At 29.5% G+C, this 20,105-nt stretch overlaps 2 protein-coding genes across 9 annotated transcripts in view; one reads left to right on the plus strand and one right to left on the minus strand.

Annotated features, from left to right (window-relative positions):
• The window catches only part of LOC141457348 (dynein axonemal heavy chain 2-like), a 72,493-nt gene extending 55,286 nt beyond the window's left edge, over positions 1–17,207 (plus strand). For 3 of the 8 annotated variants that reach the window (XM_074134214.1, XM_074134215.1, XM_074134213.1), the window contains exons 65-87: positions 127–293; positions 1,503–1,674; positions 2,249–2,461; positions 3,443–3,658; positions 5,249–5,399; positions 6,003–6,152; positions 7,098–7,230; positions 8,275–8,419; positions 9,685–9,884; positions 10,498–10,670; positions 10,748–10,897; positions 11,098–11,407; positions 11,492–11,626; positions 12,269–12,353; positions 12,935–13,126; positions 13,477–13,664; positions 13,755–13,974; positions 14,354–14,461; positions 14,554–14,704; positions 15,311–15,468; positions 16,015–16,101; positions 16,792–16,945; positions 17,029–17,207. In XM_074134214.1, the coding sequence (XP_073990315.1) occupies positions 127–293; positions 1,503–1,674; positions 2,249–2,461; positions 3,443–3,658; positions 5,249–5,399; positions 6,003–6,152; positions 7,098–7,230; positions 8,275–8,419; positions 9,685–9,884; positions 10,498–10,670; positions 10,748–10,897; positions 11,098–11,407; positions 11,492–11,626; positions 12,269–12,353; positions 12,935–13,126; positions 13,477–13,664; positions 13,755–13,974; positions 14,354–14,461; positions 14,554–14,704; positions 15,311–15,468; positions 16,015–16,101; positions 16,792–16,945; positions 17,029–17,186 (3,816 nt within the window). In that variant the 3' untranslated portion in view covers positions 17,187–17,207. Of the gene's footprint in view, positions 1–126; positions 294–1,502; positions 1,675–2,248; positions 2,462–3,442; positions 3,659–5,248; positions 5,400–6,002; positions 6,153–7,097; positions 7,231–8,274; positions 8,420–9,684; positions 9,885–10,497; positions 10,671–10,747; positions 10,898–11,097; positions 11,408–11,491; positions 11,627–12,268; positions 12,354–12,934; positions 13,127–13,476; positions 13,665–13,754; positions 13,975–14,062; positions 14,242–14,353; positions 14,462–14,553; positions 14,705–15,310; positions 15,599–15,693; positions 15,956–16,014; positions 16,102–16,791; positions 16,946–17,028 lie in introns of those variants that run through there. The other 5 variants (XR_012460317.1, XR_012460318.1, XR_012460319.1 and 2 more) reach the window with 5 other exon arrangements.
• Positions 17,208–17,803: 596 nt separating this feature from the next.
• On the minus strand, positions 17,804–20,021 carry LOC141457355 (uncharacterized). Its single transcript, XM_074134230.1, has 4 exons — positions 19,811–20,021; positions 19,478–19,653; positions 18,148–18,234; positions 17,804–18,066 (listed from the first exon to the last, which is right to left on the minus strand). Exons 2-4 carry the CDS (start codon positions 19,646–19,648, stop codon positions 17,872–17,874), a joined length of 453 nt encoding a protein of 150 aa, XP_073990331.1. The 5' UTR covers positions 19,649–19,653; positions 19,811–20,021; the 3' UTR covers positions 17,804–17,871.
• Positions 20,022–20,105: the final 84 nt, after the last annotated feature.

A 20,105-nucleotide genomic window follows, 5' to 3' on the forward strand; every position in this document is an offset into this window, starting at 1 on the left:
CATCTAAATTTGGCAACATTTTTTTAATGTTATAATTTGGGGATATCTTATTAGAAAACCTGTTTAGTTTAGTAAATGTATTAAGGTAAATAGTTTTCCATTGTATATATATATATTATTTTTCAGTTGATAAACTTTGACAAAAATAACGTTCCTGATGAAGTTTTAGAAGATTTAACTGAATATACATATAATGCCTACTTCGATGCGGTAAGCACTGGATCAGATGGTGTGGCTGTTCAAAATCTGGCTAAATGGGTACTGGCAGTACAGGATTATGCTACAGCCTACAAGTAAGGTTTTTTTTAAAAAAAAATTCTAGTTTTAAATGTAAAATTTCTATTTTTTATTTTTAAAAATCAGTTTAATCAGCAAATTATCCTTGCGAATTATATCTTAAAGGTTTTAAAAAGTTTTTTTTAAGTGGGTGATGTGAAAAAAACTCTTAGTAGCTTCTTATTAGATTCCAAGACTGTGCCAACCCAAAATATTTATTTTTTAAAAATAAAATTAATTTTTATTATTATTTTTTAAAAAATAATAACCTTTTTTTCTAAATACAAATGCGCATCTCTTGTGCCGCAGTTTTTTTTAATCATGTATTCAGCCAATATATTATGCCTGTACAATCATGATTACAAGCATAATGCTAATGTTCGCAAAGGCAAAGCTCTCCAATAAATGAAATAGTAAATATTAATGTATAAGCCTATTTATTCTTTTACATTTCCAGACATGAAAATCCCCTCTTTAATTCTTGACTTGTTCATCGTGGTTTTCTTGATTTATAGTATGAACTTAGTACACGTGACTGGTCCGGTTTATGAATACAGCAGGTGGTAAATTAAAATTGATTGTTATTGTAGTAGAGTATTTCTGGCGTACGCGGAGGTTATGGTCTTAATTGAAAACTATAATTAAACAGATATTTTAATAGAAATTACGTTTTTCTTCACTCACTGTTCTTGTTCTCATGGCTTACAGTTTTATGAAGAGCTAATAGTAAAAAAATAAATAAAAAAGGTTTTTCTAATAATTTCAGTGAGTGGGTAAAGGCGAAGTTTCTATTAAAATTTGTGTGGATTTTTATTATTATCATTAACATAAATATTGCTCATGTAAAATTTCTGAATATTTTTTCTAAATTATCTATTATCTGTCTTTTGTATTATCTTTTTTTTCCAAATGATTCTTGGTATGAATATTTTCTAATATGAAACTCTATAATAATAATAAGTTTATTTAAACAAATAATAACTCTATAATTATATTGGTTATTCTTTGTTTTTAATTTGGAAATGAATTGTACTTTCTTATGTTGTTTTTTTTTAAGATTCTATGTATTTAGTCCCAACTCTCTTTCATTGTAATTTATATTTCTTTACGCAGTAAAAAATATATCAACAAACGCCATCATTTATGTGTTTGAAATCACTAAAAAAAAAAAAAAATTGAAAAAATCGTATGTAACATACAAATGATTTATTATTTGTTTTTTTTAGATCCGTCAGACCCAAAATAAAATTATTAGATAAAGATTTAGAAGAAATCCAACTTCAAGAAGAGAACTTTGCTTACCACCAGAATGAAATTAAAACATTGCAGAGAAAAATTACATCTTTTAAATATAATTTTCAAAATAGGATCATGGAGAAATATATTTTATTTAAACAAGTAAAATTTAAAAATTTAATAGAGCTTTAAAGATATAGAAAAGATATATTTTGTGAGTGTGTATGTGTCTGTCTGTATGTATTTATTTATTTCCTTATGAATGTATGTATGAAGCATTAATCTCTTAACGGAAACAAAATTTGTGTTTTTTTTTTTTGCAAAGAGTTGAATCCAACCGGATCTAACAAAAATTAAAGCGAACTATCCATGAAATATGTATTATTGGAATTGTTTTCCATATTAGCGTTTTTATACTATTACCACTATATTATACTATTAAACTATAATTATAATAGTGTTTTTTGGTACCTCACGTTGAGGTGCTGAAAGTTAACCAGGTAATGGATGGCTTTATCAACTCGAAAACTAAAAAGTAGTTATGTGTGCGATCGGAGAAAATAAATAATATACTTAAAGAAAATGACAAAAATAGAATCTTTGCTCTCTTTCTGTCTTTCTAAAAAAGATCTTTTTACTTAATCGAGAATCTTTTTCCTAATTTGTTGGGACTCGTATAAAAAAAGAAGTACCAATTAATTAATTTTTACTAATAATTGTATGTTTTTATTGCTAGGCTGATGTGCTTAAAAACCAAATAGAATTAGGAAACAATTTGGTAAGCAGTTTGGCTGATGAATATGCAAGATGGACTGAATGTATTGAAAAGTATAAAACATCTCTTGGAAATCTTGCTGGTGATTGTACATTTTTAGCTGGTTGTATAATATTTATGGGACCAATACTGTCATCTTTTAGGGATTGGCTTATGGCAAGGTGGAAAACTTATGTAAGTGATATTAGATTTCTTAAATTATTTTCATTATTCTTCTTTGGATATTTAACCTTTTTCCTCAAAAAAAGGTTATTGTTAAAAGCTCCGCCTATTGTTTTATGCCTTTCTCAGCCAGTCATTTTTAAAAAATTGTGTCTATATTTCTTGTCACTCTAAGCAATTCATCAAGTGCTAAAGATTTAAAATTGTACTAAAAGAGAATAATAACCATAAGAGCTTGACTTTTTGCTAGTATGAGTTCTTTGGCTTTTAATTAAAAATCTCATTCTATAACAATAGAATGAAATAATTAAATAGTAAATAATAAATAAATAAAATAATAGAATATAGCAACTTATAGAATATCTTACCACTGCTAAAGCGATTAATTTAATCTTTTATCTTTCGTTATTTTTTGTATTATCCCATACTAACACAAAAAAAATGTATACGTTTTCTGAAAAGGTTTAAAATTTAAAGTTTAAATGAATGAATTAAAGCAAAGATTTATGTTCTGAGAAAAGTATTGTTGATTCGAGAAAAGAAAGTGGCAGTGATTACAGAGTTTATATTACTAAAATGAAACAAAAAAAAAGTTCCAGCACTAAGTATCAAAGTATACAATATAATTTTTTGAATTAATGATGAAGCTTCTTACAAATTTGAATCGTATTTGTATCCAAATTAAAGAAAAGTAGATGTGCATTTCTTTGCTGACAAAATTGATTTTAGAAGATTGGATTTAGAAGGTTGAAAATAAAGCACGACCCATATTATTTGAACTGATCACTTGTGCAAAAACTATTTTAAGTTGGTGGTTTCTGATTTATATAGTAATAATTTTTCAAAAGATGTCCTATCTAAAAGTAATTTGTCGATTTCCCAACTTGTAAATGCTCGAAAAGAAGGCAATAATTCATTCCAAATAATTTTTCTATTTGAGTATTTCAGTATAAGATTTTTTATTTATTTGTTTTTTGTTTATCTTTATTTTAGTTAAATGAAAGTGAAATACCGTTTTCAGAAGATTTTAATGTTGGTGATTTTGAACTTGAACAATCAGTCATCAAAGAATGGAATGATAAGGGACTTCCGGTAGACGAATTTAGCGTTGAGAATGCTGTAATAATAAAAAAATCTATCAGATGGCCATTAATTATTGATCCACACTTACAAGCGTGGAGATGGTTGGTAGAAATGGAATCGTCATATGTAAGTAAAAACGACTCGATGAAGTTTTATTTTTTTTTTACGATTACTACTAGCGAGAGATATATTGCGATAGTGTTACATTTTCAATGTCGACTATTATAAATTTTGTGGCCACTTGAGCCAGGAAAAATGGTTTTTAGAAAACTTTCATTCCACAAATCGCAAGAAACTTACTTTTCCGTATCACCATAAAGCAGGAAAATTTCTTAGAACTCAAAATCCCTCAAGGAGAAGTATCATTTACTGTTGAATTCTCAGTTTTTAGAAACTAGCTACTATCATTTTCTTGGATGTTAATGTCTACACCTCAGACTTTGAAAACTTATTAATGTTCGTAAATTTATCAAATTTAAGAAAAATTCATTTTGTGGCAAATGACATTAGATGAGTTTAAATTTATAAATTTGAAGACAATCCCTTGGATCGGATGTGCGAATTTCTTAAAACGATTTATGAAATTTCCACGATTTACTCGATCCACACTCGCGAATTACTTGAAAGTAATTACCCTACCTACTCAATATAAGGAACTATCTGTTTAGCTTACTAGACAGGGCCTAGTGAGGTATTTATTGTATACTGTTATTAGTTTTAGGGCATCCTTGTTCTTTAAAATAAAATCCATTCAGCCTGACTTTGGGTTAGTAATTTATGCCTCTTTAGTTCTTGAAGTTTCTTTGGTGGCATAGATTACAACTCTTTTTCTCCTCTTTTCATTAGTAAACATTTTATTTCTGGAAAAGAAGCCAAGGATCGGAATAAGTGATGGGTGAGATCTAGGCTAAGCAGGACGAGAAAGAAATTTAAACTCCTTTAATTTTGAAACATTCAGCACGAAGTATGTGGTGTTAAATTATTGTAAAACACCAAACATCAATGAAGTTATTCAAACGCCGAGATTAAAATTAAAATGTCTTAGCTTGCTCATCGGGAACAAAGGAGTAGTTGCTAAAAAGAAACTAATAAAGTACTACTATATAAAAAACGTAGACTTTTGTTAAACCTTATTAATATATGCCTTCCAGGGATTTCCATAACTCATGTTATACCTCTCGTTCTCAATAAATTAAAAAAAGGCTGGAATGAACATTTACCAAAGCTCCAACCCAGCTTTTCTGCAAGCTTCGAATTTTAACAAAATATTAGTTACTTGCCAACAATATAGATTTACTGTAGCAAAAGGATTTAAAGGGAAGCGTGGCATATCCTTGAAGAATAATTTTTTAAAGTAACAAGTTTTGTGCATGATATTCGAAACTATCGGAATATGAATGCGAAAAAGAACAGTTCTGGTAATAAGAACTTTCAGTCTGGCAATTTTAATCATAGTTAGGATTTAAAAATCATTGAATTCACCTTAACATTACACGAATTTCAATACCATACAAATTCAGTGAAATATAGATATATCTATATGAAGCTTGCTTGATTATTACAATCCCAACATTTAAGTCATCGAATAAAGAACGATAGTTAATTGTTTATATGAGGGAATTTATTTAAAGGTTGGTAGAGCTCTGACAATATCTGGATACCAATGACCAATTATAGATATACCTTAATTAAAAAAAAATCTAATATTATTTTCAGTTTCTAAAAATAATTGAATACGATGACGACGATATTTTGGATTCAATTGAATCTGCTATAGTTTTGGGAATCCCTGTTATAATTCGAAATGTGAAAGAGAATATGGATCCGGCCCTTTTACCCGTTTTAAAGAAAGTTGTGGTTGAAAAAGGTATAATAGTTATTGTTACTTTGGGTATGGGTATTTTATCATAAATTTCTTCTAAATTCGTCACTTCTGGAAAAATTTCAAAACAAGGATTAAATACTTCAATGAGAATGTTCTTGAAAATTTTTCTTTTGGACTTTTTCATTGCATTTTCTTCGATTTAATGAAATCGTTTTAATATCATGCATTCTCGTATATTATTCATTATTTATCTTAAGTATCGCATATTAAATTAAAAGTAACTAAATAATTTTAGATTATTATCCTTTTACTGGTAGGTTAAATAGTTATGACAGATCGGTAGTAAACCAAAACAAAAACCTTAGATTGAATCAAGACGAGTTCAGTCCATTTTGACACCTTGTACAATATGAAAGGAACAATATAAAATATTTTCTTTAGTAAGAATCTCTAGACTATCTCGACAACATCATAAGAATTATGCCTCCATGGCATAATATTGACCTTGTGACTGATTCAAATATTATTGATACTCTATTTTGCGCACTTTCCTCTTTCATAGAAATGTCTTTTAACTTAGTGCTTGACTTAGTTAAACTGATTTTAATAGTACATGAATTCATTTATCTTCTTTAATTTTTGCAGGAAATACGCTTAAATTCAAATTAGGCAAAAAATTAGTAAATTATAATAAAAATTTTAGATTTTATATGGTAAGCGGATTAAGGAATCCACATTTTTCTCCAAAATTATTCATGAAAACTACAGTCGTCAATTTTTCATTAAATAAAAGTGGTAATTATTTTGTAAATTATATTTTTCTTTGAGAACTAACTTGTATATTCATTTTAAATTTCATCATCTCATGGTGGCAGTTACAATAATTTAAATTACAATTTTTCAAGATAATAGGAATGTTTCTGTTCCTACTCCTGGCTTGTACTGTCCTGACCTCTTTCACAGTAGTTCCGGCATAACTGCCTTTTATCTGTGGCAGGATCTGTCTCTTTTTCTTCACCTGCTTGGCTTTGCGAAGAAAATACTTCTTGGTAGACTTTCGAGTCCATTCTCTCCTTAAGTTCCAGTCATCCTATTCTCCACATCTGGTTCTTCATAACTTATTCATTATTAATTGCTGTCGTCACCTCTCATTTAGTTTATCTATTTATAATTTGATTTTCTTAATTAGTACACTGTTCTCCCTTGCCCATGTGCTAACTAAATAGATAACCGATTTGGCTGCAAGCCTTGATGATATTTTGAAAGTTACACTTTATCGTGCCATTATCGGGTATGGGAGGTACTTAAAGGATTCAGCCGAATGGAAGAAATATTCACCTGTTTGAAAGCTCTCTTATTGGAGATTCTGTGGTTGTTTGAATCTAATTATTCTGGAATCCTCTCGATTTTCCACATTAAATGAATTAACAGGGGAGATTTGATGTCCTAAGTAGGATAAAGTGTTACCTTAAATTTTTTTCCTTATCAGGTTTTGAAGGTTTCTTCTGAATCATTTCTATTACAATGGGCATATACATAGGATTCACAGTTTTCTTTAATATTTTAATATTATAGTATATCTATATTAAATGTATTTTATTTTCAAACATTTTTCTGCTCATTAATTCTTAACGAAATAACGAAGTTTATTTCTTAGAAAAAATTTCTGGTTAAAAAAAATGTTAATAAAAGTTATCTCAGAGAAAAGTTGCTCATCTTACATTTATTTCTGTTTCTTAGGATTGGAGTCTCAGCTACTAAATGTTGTAATCAACACAGAAAATCCACTTCTGTATTCGAAGAAGAAAACACAAATCCAACAGATAGTTCGTGGAAAGAAGAGAATTAATGATTTTGAAAACGATTTATTGCAGTAAGTATTGAGCCATGATGTTATTCTATTACAAGAATACGTAATGAGAAGAGAAAAAAAAATCACTTTTAAAAAATTTTGCTGTCGTAAATTTTCTAGCTTAAGGCTAGAACTTGTAATGAAGTGTCATTTCTCTTCCCAGAGAGTCTTAGGAGGAGAAAACGCCGTGTAGTTTTAGCACAAATTCAATCTCGATAATTTTGATATCTTAATCAATGCTCAAAAATATTTTGATATGTATGATGTTTTTTGTAAATCATGAATTAATATTTTTTTTATTACGTGAGTAATTTTATGTCAAAAAGTAATTGCATAATGAATAGAATTAATATATCAAAATGGCAAACTGCAACTGCTTCTTTCTAAGATCCACTCAAATTAAACGAGTAAAGTAGCTGATAAATAGCTGATTATTTCTTATTTTATAGTTTATTATAATATATTGTATATAAAATTATGGTTTTCCTTCATTTTTGAATAGTTAATATTTGACCAGTCATTTCAAAATAACTTGTCTCTTCTTGCTGCCCATTATTTTATTGCCGTTGAGTTTATCCGTCATCGCTTGTTTTCTATGCATCTCAAGTTTTCGGATTTGCATTTAACCTCAGATATTTGTTCAATAAACATGCATTGTGGTACTGGGTTCGATTCCCGGTCTTAGGCCTTGGATTTTATTTAATGGTTAAAAAAAGAAATTTACAGTAAAGTATGTTTGCTTAGACGCCTCCGTCCACGACACTTAATTGGTTGTTGGACGTTAAGCCCCGCCTGAAAAAATAGGCGATTACTTTACCTTATTGGTTCAATAGGTTTATAAAAAGAACTTGACTTCATACTGACTGATCGGTTATGAAGAAGGTTATATTATACATAAAAATATTATAAAATGTAGAGTGAAGTTTACGGAAACATTGTAACTGAAAGACTTAAATATTTGAAGTTAGGTGAAAATCTAGAATTCAGTCTAAATAAAATGACACTATGGCGGACAAAATGAACTATATTATGTACAATGACGTCTGGTTAATTTTAATTTTCTAGTGAGTTAAGCAAATGCGATGAAGAATTTTTGGAACGACCTGATTTGCTTAAAAAATTTAGGAAAACTACAACTAAGCTTAAAAAAGCAAAAAATGAGTTATCACGGACTGAAAAAAATTTTTTAGAAACGGAAAAAGTATTTCAGGTAAATAAATATTTTCACCAGACAAACATATAATGTTAAAAATGTTCAGTCCGCAGTGCTGAATAATATCGTTGATATTATCCATAATAGCAACACGCATGTTTATTGTATGCCTGACCAGTTTTGTTTTTTCATCCATCGCTAGAGGTAGAATAATCGGTTTGGTGTAGAGATTTCGACGTCACTTATGTATCCGTTTCCATATGTTTCCATGCTTAGATTCTAGCACCTCCCGTATAAAGTCCAACTCAAACTTTACAATTCTAAAACAGACCAAACTAAACGTACAGGGCCTTTAATTAATAGGTTTCATTATTTTATTTCATTATTTTTACGATTCAGTGAATGTTGAACAACACACATAGATACCATGTAACCTCCCTCACTTAGTCAGCAAGTATTAAGCGAGATGGAAACAGTGAAGTAGAAATCTTTACACTAAAGTATTTACCTCTGATAATGGATGAAGGTACGAAACAGGTCAAGGTAACAGTAAACTTGTGTGCTACTATGGATAAAATCAACGATAACATATAATGTATGACATGGTGAGCGTAAATATAAGTATGTTGTTACTGCTCAATTAGTGATAAGAATGGGGGAAGACTCTTGTATAAAAAATAAGATAATATTGTAATAAAATAGTTCCTATGAAGGAGGTTAGAGATCTTTGCCATTGACATTCTCTTTAAAGACGTCACGCCTACCAGTTAATAGGGGCAAACTGGGTTGTCTTTCATTAGAAGGCCAGTTAGTGTGTCGTGCCACTAATTATTAGATATGGTACCATATCAGCTATGAACGAAGGCTAAAAACTCCAGCACTGATTAGGCTTACCTTCAAATGAATATCTGAAACCGACAATTGTTTCAGCAAAGCACTTCAGGAGTTTTAGTCTGATACTGATTGTTTGAGAATTGAGAAGATTACTGGAATTGAGATATTACCATTTGGCAGGCTCTAAAGTCTTCCAACAAATTATAAGGAAATTCTAAAAGGTTGTCCCTTCCTTAATTGCAATTGGAACAATATACCTAGTAGAAGCCTGTGTATATATACAGTCAGAAGCCTGTTATTATGCCTTGAAACCAACTATTATCCTCCAAAATAAAAATTTTAAATAAAAGTAATTATATGGAGGCCATAATGCAAAGAGACTTTTTTCTGCAATTTCGCGTCAAACACTATGCAGTGCTTCTATACAGTCACACTTCTGGATGATCTATTATATAAAGTAAATCTTTACATATTATTTTGTTTTGTAGGAATTCACTCCATGTGCACTCAGAGCAACACTTATTTTACTAATATTAGATGATTTATTGAATATAGACCCAATGTATAAATTTTCTTTCAATGACTACGTAGATTTTCTTGGAGAGTGCATTAAAAAATCACCAAAATCAGAAATTGTTGCAGAAAGATTGGATTTGATTAATGAATATTATACATTTGCTATGTACAAGTAAGAATTAAATATCTATTTGATTATAATATTAATTAATATAATTAATTTGTCGCACATCGAAAAAGCTCCGGGCACCAATATTCTCAGATGTTGATTTTAATTTAAAAAAAGTAATAATAATTGTAATTTTCTTATATATCTTATTAGATTCTTTATTTATTTGAATTCTTCATATTTGTTTTTTATCTGAATAGTTATTATATAGATATTATAGAAAATCATTGAACTGTTTTCGAGAAAATCGATAATACTGAAACATGGAAAAGTGGAACATCAATGATCTCATCAAACATCGAAACAATCAATTTTGAATGTTGGATTCGATTCCGATCCTTTGGATGAAATTCAAATATTGGTCAGACTGAAGAAAATCAAGCATGGATTGGTGGATTGAATCTTTGATTGCGCGTTGTAATTGTACTGTTTGTTGTTATTTAAAAGCTTTGTTACTACAATAGTTCATTCGCTCAAAAACAAATTTCATCATTTAAGATACAAAAGCTCCATGGCTTTGTCAATATGTGTTCGTATTACTTAATTGAAGAATTGCTATATTATTTAAAATTTTAAATGCATGTTTCTTAGCTATTTTTTATTTTTTATTTTTAAGGAGAGTTTGCTGTATGATCTTTAAAAAACATCAGTTGATATTGTCTTTTCTCATATGTACAAAGATTCATTCTAGTCAGGATGTCATTAAAAATGACGATATAAATTTTCTTTTAAAAGCTAATAGTGCCGGCACTTTAAATATAAGAAATGGACCAATTAATCCTGTCAAAGGTAAATAAGGGAAAAAACTTTACTACTTACATAGGATTTTTCTATATGTGTAACTAAATTATAGTTATTCTTTAAAGAATGGTTGCCTGACGAAATATGGTATAACTTGTGTGCACTCGTGAAAAATGTATCAGGCTTTCCAGATATTTTATATTCGTTTTCTGAAAATAACGCCGAATGGAAAACATGGTACGAAAGTGAAGAACCAGAAAAATTGACATTTATAGGTGAAGATTTGCTTACATTTTCATTTTATATATTTTTATTAAATTAATTTGTTTTTCTCATAGAATATCACAAATTTAAATTTAAAAAATACATTTTTTAGGATGAGTTGTCTTTTAATTATTAAATTAGTTACAACTTTAGGTAAATACGTAAATATTATTAAGAAGTCCTGTAATATTGCTGTTTTGTTTTATTTTAGAAGCTGTAAAAACTCTTTGCTCGGATTTCCATCTTGTGTTATTAATTCGTGCGTTTAGAAAAGATCGATTACTCCATGCTATCAGGCACTATGTGGAAAAAAATATTGGACGTGCTTATGTAGAACCATATGTAACCAATCTAAGAAATGCTTTTGAAGAATCCTCCCCCAGAACTCCACTTCTTTTTATTAAATCAACAGACAGTCTAGATCCTACGCTTCAAGTGATGGAGCTTGCTAAGGAAGTTAATATGGATAATCGTGTTTATATAAAAAAAATCGGTAAAGGGCAAGAAATGGTGGTTAAAAAGTAAGAGTTACATTTTATCCTTTATTTTAATAACCTTAATTAATTCGTAATTGTTTTTTTTTCTTTAATGAATAATTTTTTCAGAATAATTGCTGAAAGCCAGATGTTTGGTTTCTGGATTTTTATTAGTGACTGTCATAACTTGATGTCATGGACTCCTGAGCTTGAAAAAATTGTCAGGAGTTTTCAAGGGGACCACAACATTCATACAAATTTTAGGTACTTACATAAATACATTGGAGCATGGGTATTATTGCTATTTTTCCTGTACAATTTGAGATTCCACCTCTAGGTCACTAATTTTCTTTCTGTTTTTAATTTATCTTATATTCTTTTTTTTCCTAATGTTCTTTAATTTGAGAAATTTATTTTATTCTCTCATGTCTAATTCACTTACAGGAGGAGTGTTGGGCTCTCTGATTTCAAAACTATTTTGACTGAAAAGTATTGGACCCGTGATCTGGCCTTCCCCCAGCGACTACTGAACCCGAAAACAAATTATTTCTATTATAATAGTTTTAGAAATAGATATCCTTGGAATGTATAGTTAGGGTTGTTCTGCCTCTTAAAAAGACAGTGTCCTTTTTGGTAGAGAGAGTTATCATTTACAAATTGAAACTTAAGTATATTAAGGCCGGAATTGTTTGTCAAGAAAAAAGGAACTATTGTGAAAATACAGATCGTGGTAAGGCCAAGATTTATTTCTTTAAAAAAAAAGGCCAGTTCTTTCGTGGGATGCCAGCACACGGAACTAATATTTTCTACAAGGAATTAGGAAGGAATAGCTTAAATCGAAGATTCCTTGTTAGACCTGTTTCTTAATTTCTTTTTCAAGTAAAAACTTATTTCATTATTTTATAGACTTTGGCTTAGTTCTATGTCTCGCCCGGAATTTCCAACTGCAGTTTTACATTCATCAATAAAAATAATTACAGAAGAACCAGAGGTAAGGAAATAATATATTTGCATGCTTTTGGTAAAATATTACGAATGGTCAAGTATTTCCGAAATGTTAAGATTACATACCTCACTGTACAAAATAAATTGTAGGCATAACTGTTCCAGTTAAAAGCAACATCTTAAAACAGTCATTAAGCAAATATTGATATGTTTGCTCAGAGTATCAAGCTGAATTTTTTTTTCTTACTTATTTAGAACAACTCTGTTATTTTCTTCCTTCTGTTAATATTTCTAAATCTTAGAGTCTCAAAAAAAATGTTTTTATAAAACGTGAAGTATCAGTGGAATTCAAATATTAGATTAACTTTTTACTAGAAAGTATTATTTTTTTAATATTTCGTTTATTTTAAGATATGCATTTTATTGCTGAATGTTTCTGTGGAGGTATTGTTGCAAGTGAATGGGAGAAATTTATAATTACCACATATTTCAGTGTGATTTATTCAATGAAAATGTCTTAAAAAGTCAATAAAATTTAGTTTTGGAAGCTTTAATATATTGAAATAAATATTATCAAAATAAATTAACAATGTCTTTATATGCAATAACTATGTATTTAATTTCCAGGGACTGAAATGGCAAATGAAAAGTATTTATGGAAAATTATCCGAAGAGCAGCTGACAATTTTTCAAAAATCCAAAATTTATCACAGACTATTATTCGCTCTTACATTTTTTCATTCTCAAATTTTAGAAAGAAAGAAGTATTTTAATCGTGGATGTTTAGGAAATTATAATTTCCTTATTACAGATTTTTCGGTAAATACTTTTATTATTTTATTGATAATGTGCATCGAAAGGTTTTTTTTTCTCGTTTGTTTACTGAATTTTTCGCCTTGAATTCCATTACACTGAAGAAATGGATTTAAATAGTAGCCATTTTTTCTCTTTCTACATTATGTGTGTTTGTGTGCGTTTGAAAGTTTGAACCCTAGCTCTTGAAAGCCGTAGCTGTGTCCTTCGCATAGGTAGCAATTAATTTCCCAGTAATTAACTTCTAAATATACAAAATTCCTAAGTCATATTGCAATAAGTGTAATGAAACTATCGCATTATGGTGAAAGTTATTTTTTTTTTTTAATGAATTAACAATATTTTTTTAATTAAAGGATTCTCAGAAGATTCTTAAAAGTGTTCTGCAAGAATATGAGGACCAGATACCCTGGAATATTTTGAAGAATTTTATTGCTGAACGCTTCTATGGAGGTATTGCTGCAAGAGAATGGGAGAAAAGAATAATTACCACCTACTTCGATGATTTGTTCAATGAAAATATCTTAAAGACTAAAAATTATAGGTATTTATAAGCATTTAGAATAAGCATAAATCGCATTGTCTCAAATATTTTTTATGAAATAATTTTTTTAACTTTTTTTTTCATATTCAGAATGTCTCCTCTGTTACAATATTATATTCCTGTAAAAGGAGCGCCGACGTTCACTAAATATCTGAATAATCTTCCTGATGAAGATCACCCAGAAGTTTTAGGACTCGACTTAAATAATGCAATCATAATAAATTCTAAAAAAGCAATGGAATTTTGTGAAACATTACTTCCCTTAGAGATGGATGTGTTGTTGGAAAACAAAAACAAAAAAGAGGATATAGTAAATTTAAATTATTTTGTTAATATTAATATCTTACATTAGAACCGCTGACTCCAATAAAATCTATGTACAATTCTACTTTTTACAGTGATTTCTTCTTCTTTTTCGCTTGGCACTACAGCCCATACGGGCCGTTCTCAACTACTGGGCCATAAATACATCTCAAAACTTTACTCTCTCAGCAGTTCAACCTCACCTCATCTGTCTCAGTCAACACCCATGCCTCCGAGCCGTATAACCATACCGTTCAAAGATCTGTCTTCCATAGTTTAGTATTTTACCATACCTGTATAATAAATAGTACAAACAAATTCTCACATGTCATAGTTATATATTTTTAAGAAATCTAAGGGCAAATCTAAATTATGATTGTTTGTAGGTATTGGGTCGTATTACCGAAATAATTGAAAAAATTCCGACCCCTATTGAACAAAAAATCTCAGAAACCGTGGTTTTTATTCCTTTGACTATTGTTTTGAATAAAGAGGTATTTACATCTTTATTTTGTTTAGTTAATTGTATGATTCAACTATTACTACATTTTTTAAACATTTTGTTTTAAATAATTTTCATTTTTAGATTGACGTTTATAATAAATTGCTAGCTACAGTTAGACATCAATCTAATTTGATTTTGGAAGGGATAAGTGGATTATTATTTATGAACGATTTTCTAGATGAAATGTGTACATGCATATATGAGAACCACTTACCAAAAAGTTGGAAAAATTGTAAGAACTGCAAGGTTTATCACCTAATTTTTCGCCTTTTCTTATGTCGATTTTTTCCATCTCTGTTTCTAACTTAGTCGTTATCAACTCCCGATTTTTTCATTTAGCTTGAAGTTAGTTTCATCGTCAGGTTCTTCTACTTTATAACATACTAAATTATTTTCTCTTTTAATTTTCTAAGATACAGCACATATTAAATGTTAACAGCGTTAAAAATCTTTCTTTAATGCTTCAAACTCCAGAGATGCCTTTTTCAATGGTCTCAATTAATTCAGCCATAGAATTTTCTAATCCAAACATAACTTCACTATGTTTATAACGTTTGTATAAAAATATAACGTTTTCTAAAATTGATTATTAAGATCTTCAAGCTGAGTATTGTATACTCATTCATCAAATAACAAGTAAAGAGTACAAATTTTTGTTATCAGTGCTTAAGTCATCTGTACTCAATCCCAGCATTTCTTTACTTCAACTTTTTATTTTCTACATATACTATATCAACAACTGTTATTAAACGTTTTTTTATATCACGAAATTTACTCAACCAATTCACTTGCTATTTCATACCTGCCAAAATTGAAATATGTGTTATTTTCTTTTTAGATTATCCAACATCAATGACATTATCTTCTTGGGTAGAAGATCTTGTGCATCGAGTAAATTATATAAAAAATTGTTCCCGATCTCATCTGCCTCTGTCAGAACCACATTGGCTTTCAGCTTACATAAGCCCTTCCAGAGTTTTAATGGCAGTTTTACAAGTACTAAATTATTTATTTTTTCTATTAATATAATAAGATGTATGCTAAGTAAAAAAAAGGGAGAATAACATAATCACTTCTTTATTGTGAATGAGTCGTTCCTAATTTCCGACATTTAAAAGAATTTTAGGTAAATATTTTGAATTTAAAAAATTTCGTTCAGCTAGCGAGAAATAGCCAAGTATTTTGTTTTTACAGGGATGTGAAAGTCATAGTTTGTTCCAGGTTTACCTGTTGGTCAACTGCTTCTACCACTTCTTAGATCAAGATATTTTATCATATCCCTGCCTATCTGAATGTTGCACTGGAATAGATTTATTTTTTTAGCCATGCGTTATAAACATAGATGAGTTGGTTTTTGTTCCAGCATATTTACAATTTTGCGAATTGAAGGCTAATAGATGTAAGAAATAAAAGTGCAGTAGGATAAATAGATTCTGACTTCAATTTTTTAAACGATTGTACACTCCAGTCTACATAAATTAGAGTAAGTCTTAATGCTTGCAATAATAAGGTTTAAAAAAAATATATACATATATTTTACAGGAAGCTTCATCCCAGAGGGGTGTTCTCTTTTATGAAATGACGTGGGAATTTATTCCCCTAGCAGAGGCACCTGTCAAGGTTCCTTCTGTAAGTATATACTTAATTACTTTTAATATTTTATTTAGAATCTCGAAATTTAGACACCATTGACTACAAATTTCATTTAAAGTGTACTAAAATAATTACTACGATTAAAGTTGTTTTTGTTGTCCATATGAAATATATAACATCCATTAATTTATTTCACCAATACATTTTTAAGCCAAATTTTCAAATTGCGTTTATTTAATAGATGTTATTATTTTCAGAAACACACATCCTTTGAAAAATATTTTAATTCAAGATATTAGTTTTTTTTTTAAATTAAGTTCTGGACTAGATTCCAGTAAGTTGTTCCAGTATAGTTTATATTGGGAGTATGAAGATGTCTATATTTCACTTTTCTTTTCTTTTGTTTTTTTTATCTTCTTACTGCTAAGGAAGTATTGCCGGTAATTTCAAACATCGAAATATTTTCAAAATGTTTTAAACCTAAACCAAAAATTAGAATAACTATTGAAGAATTAATTTAAATACTAAAATTGAACGTGTTGAGTACTAATTTAATTAGACCAGACCACTTATGTGCAATAATCTCATTCATTTTCAATAATAGATTTTATTAAAGTAACTGAAAGCTGTTTCCATTACTTACTACATTTTGTTATTCTAAGTCATACTAATATGAAAACAAAAAGTTTTTAGTTTTCAATAAATTATAATTTAAATTATTTTTAGGAAGGAATACTTGTAAGAGGAATATTTATAACCGGTGCAGGTTGGGATCCTAAGGAATTGGTCCTGGTGAATGCAACACCGTTACAATTTCATTCTCCGTTATCCGTTATGCACTTCAAACCAATATTAAAAACTGAGAAAGTCGTGGATGATCGTATGTTAATTTGTACAGACTTTTATTTTATGATTACTGAACCCCACAAACAATTATATTTATACATATTTTTTATGCAATAGGTATGTACAGATGTCCTTTATTCTACTGCAATATAAATAAAGATGAAAGTATATTTGACGAGAAATGGGAGTTAAATATAGAACTGAACAGGGGTAATCAAACTTGCAGTCATTGGATAAAAAGAGGGGTCACAGCGTTTCTTTGTCATTCAGATTAATAAATATATGAGTTAAAATTGGTTTATATTTTTTTTAAGATAAAAAAGTTTTTGAAAATATTTTCCAGTTAATCGATAAATAAGGAAGAATATTCCTCAAGTATTTTTTTGGAATAAGAGTTTGTTCTTTTAAGAATTATTATACTTACAACTTTTATGGAATATCAACTTATATGATCATTAGTAGAGTAGCTCACTCTGAGCAGATAGTACAGCAAGAAGGCTCAAGATACCTAATTACGAAATATGTGCTGTGGAACTTTCACGTGATCTTCCGCGAAGTGCTACAATAATTTTAAGTGACAATTTTTCTTTCAGGTTTAGTTCCATTGAAATAATTTTGGATGTTGTTCTCCAGTAATGAAATCTGCGCTGCCCTTCAACTTTTGTTAGCACAGTTCTCAATGTCTTAGATTCTGAGTCCACAAACTATGTTAAATAAAAATGGTTAGACCACTTACAACATTCAGTTCCTTGTAATATGTTACAGTGAATAATCGATCTAACATTTTAGTGCATTTATTTAGCTTTAATTTCCTTGTTAGTCTCTCGGAGCAGAGCCTACGATCACACCTTTTCAGGCTGCGGAGTGTAGGTTTGGAATGAATGGAGATATATAAGGTTTCCAAAAATTATAAATTTTAATAATTCAGCTTATAATATTTAAAAACTGATAAAAAAAACACTATACATTTTGATTTGGATTTTGCATGTTCCTGATTCTAGTAACAAGAAATGAAGTCCACTGAGATTCTGGAACATTAGCGGCCCAGGGTGGTATTGCTGAATCTGGCAAAGTTATATTACTCATCGCCGCTCGGACTTCATCTAAATCAATAACTATATCTTGCCTAGGATGTTCTTCGGATGTAACCGTAACCTTAAAGAAAAATGTTAGCAAAAACTGCAATTATTTTGCCAAAATGTTTTAACTATCACTATAAAAGAAATAAAAAATTACAGGTTTGTGTAGACCTTCAGATGTCGGAACTTCATCTTGTATTAACTCTTCACCTTCACTACTATCTGAATCTGAACCCAGTTCTGCCTGCATTAGAATTTTCCGTTAGTTCTCATTTTAAAATTTATATTTTAACTTTTATTTTGCGCATTGTGATAATGGTTTATTTTTACTATTATCAAAATATGAAAATAATTTTGAAGTAAACAGCATGGTTTTAAATGTTTAAATAAATCACTAATTACGAACGCCAGTGCAACCTTTCATGCAGCCATACCTTAACCCATTCATTGAGAACACATTTAAATCGAATTCTATCTCCTAGTTCTTTAAAAATCACTGATAAAAACTGGTTTTTTACTTTCCCAATATGTATTTCAATTTGTATGTTTTATCTTTCAATTGCAAAATTAATAAAAAGTTTGTGGTTTGAAAATCCAATTTTCATTTTAAACATATTATCAATTAAATGGAACACTTATAGATTTACTCGTAAAATAATTTCAAGCCCCTTCCGGCAGAACAGTTGTATAAGGGTTGTTTATGAGGTAGTCACCCACACAAAGGTGAGTACGACAGATTCCAACAAAGTTATTGAGTTAGAGGACATCTGAATCAAGTTTGCTCTAGAGAAAATTTATCCAGAATGAACTATTTGAGTTATGATCACTATATAGATCAATAAAGTGCAGATTGAACTGTAAAAATTCGAAATGTATATTTTCACAGGATAAAAGGCAGTAACTAACCAGGTTCTTTAAGCAACATTTCACAAAAAACTAGAATTGTGAAGCACAAGAAGAATCTCAATGTGAAGCAAAGGTTTTCTATAAAAGAATACATTCAACAGTAAATCAATCAGGCTCTGTTTTTGGGGATTTTGTTTCATTTAATAAAACCTAAATCCCAGAAGATTCTTTGAAAAGAACATTTACAGGGAACGGGTAGCAAAGGCCCTTTGTATAAATCCACGCAAATCAAACGCTGTTACCACGACGCAACTTTAGGAGTTCACATCTTAACACGATGGCTAGATCTTTCTTCTTCAAAATACATTACCTACCGAATTATCTTTTCCAACCTTATTGTTGTGGCATTCCCTTCTCTTTTTTTCTATTACTAGTGACTTTAAATCTTTAAAATTTAATATGTTCTGAAAACTCCTCTTCTTTTGTGAAATGAAGTTGCTATGACCATTATTTGCAACAATATTTACCTCTTCATAAAGTAACTTCAAACAAACTGATATGAAACAGGGTTCCCAATTTTTTTTTTTTACAGCTTACATTTTTGGAAAAAAAAAATCAAAATGAGCTGCAATAAAGAATACCTCCTGAATATATTCGTTGTTAATATCATGTGGAAGAAGTTCATATCCGAAAAAAGGTAATATGCTGTCATCTTCACTGTCATCATCTAGCATGACAATATGACTGGTATCTTCTCGTGTAAAACAATCATCTTTACTTCTCGATGGTTCAGGAGACCAAAGGACTACCATTGTACCTGCATACGAATAATAGCAATGAATATGTATTTTGGGTAATGAACTGCTGTAGCAGGGACATAATGTAGTATATTTAGACAAAACTATCAAATCTCGATCGATACTACAACGTAAATGTGTACATCAAACAACTTTTTTGTATAAATAATAACTTACTTTTTTTTTGGCTGAAGTACTTGGTTGAATTTCCTCAAGACCACTGTTTTAAGCGAGGTAATTTTATAACTTTTGAAAAAAACGGCATGGAGAATGTTGAAAAAATATTAGTAAGATGCATTAGATTTGTTCCCTCACAGATCGTATTACTTTCTTCACTGAACAAGGTACGTCAAGCCAAAAGTAAAAGTTAACCTACTTTACGGATAGTACTGTTAACCTTTCCCACTGTTACTAAGTTAGTTATGATGTGTAGGTTACCGCTTACCGGCAGATTGCATTCGTCAACTGATAG

Source organism: Rhodnius prolixus, unplaced genomic scaffold (genome assembly GCF_049639745.1).
Source record: "Rhodnius prolixus isolate KJV_2025 unplaced genomic scaffold, Rpr scaffold_10, whole genome shotgun sequence".
Taxonomy (NCBI): Eukaryota; Metazoa; Arthropoda; class Insecta; order Hemiptera; family Reduviidae; genus Rhodnius; species Rhodnius prolixus.

Coding starts and splice junctions, on each gene's coding strand:
- LOC141457355 (XM_074134230.1), bottom strand. CDS start 19,648: ATGGTAGTCCTTTGGTCTCCTGAACCATCGAGAAGTAAAGATGATTGT. Junction 18,235..19,477: donor ACAACGAATATATTCAGGAG/GTATTCTTTATT, acceptor ATTCTAATGCAG/GCAGAACTGGGTTCAGATTC. Junction 18,067..18,147: donor CTGAAGGTCTACACAAACCT/GTAATTTTTTAT, acceptor TTTTTCTTTAAG/GTTACGGTTACATCCGAAGA.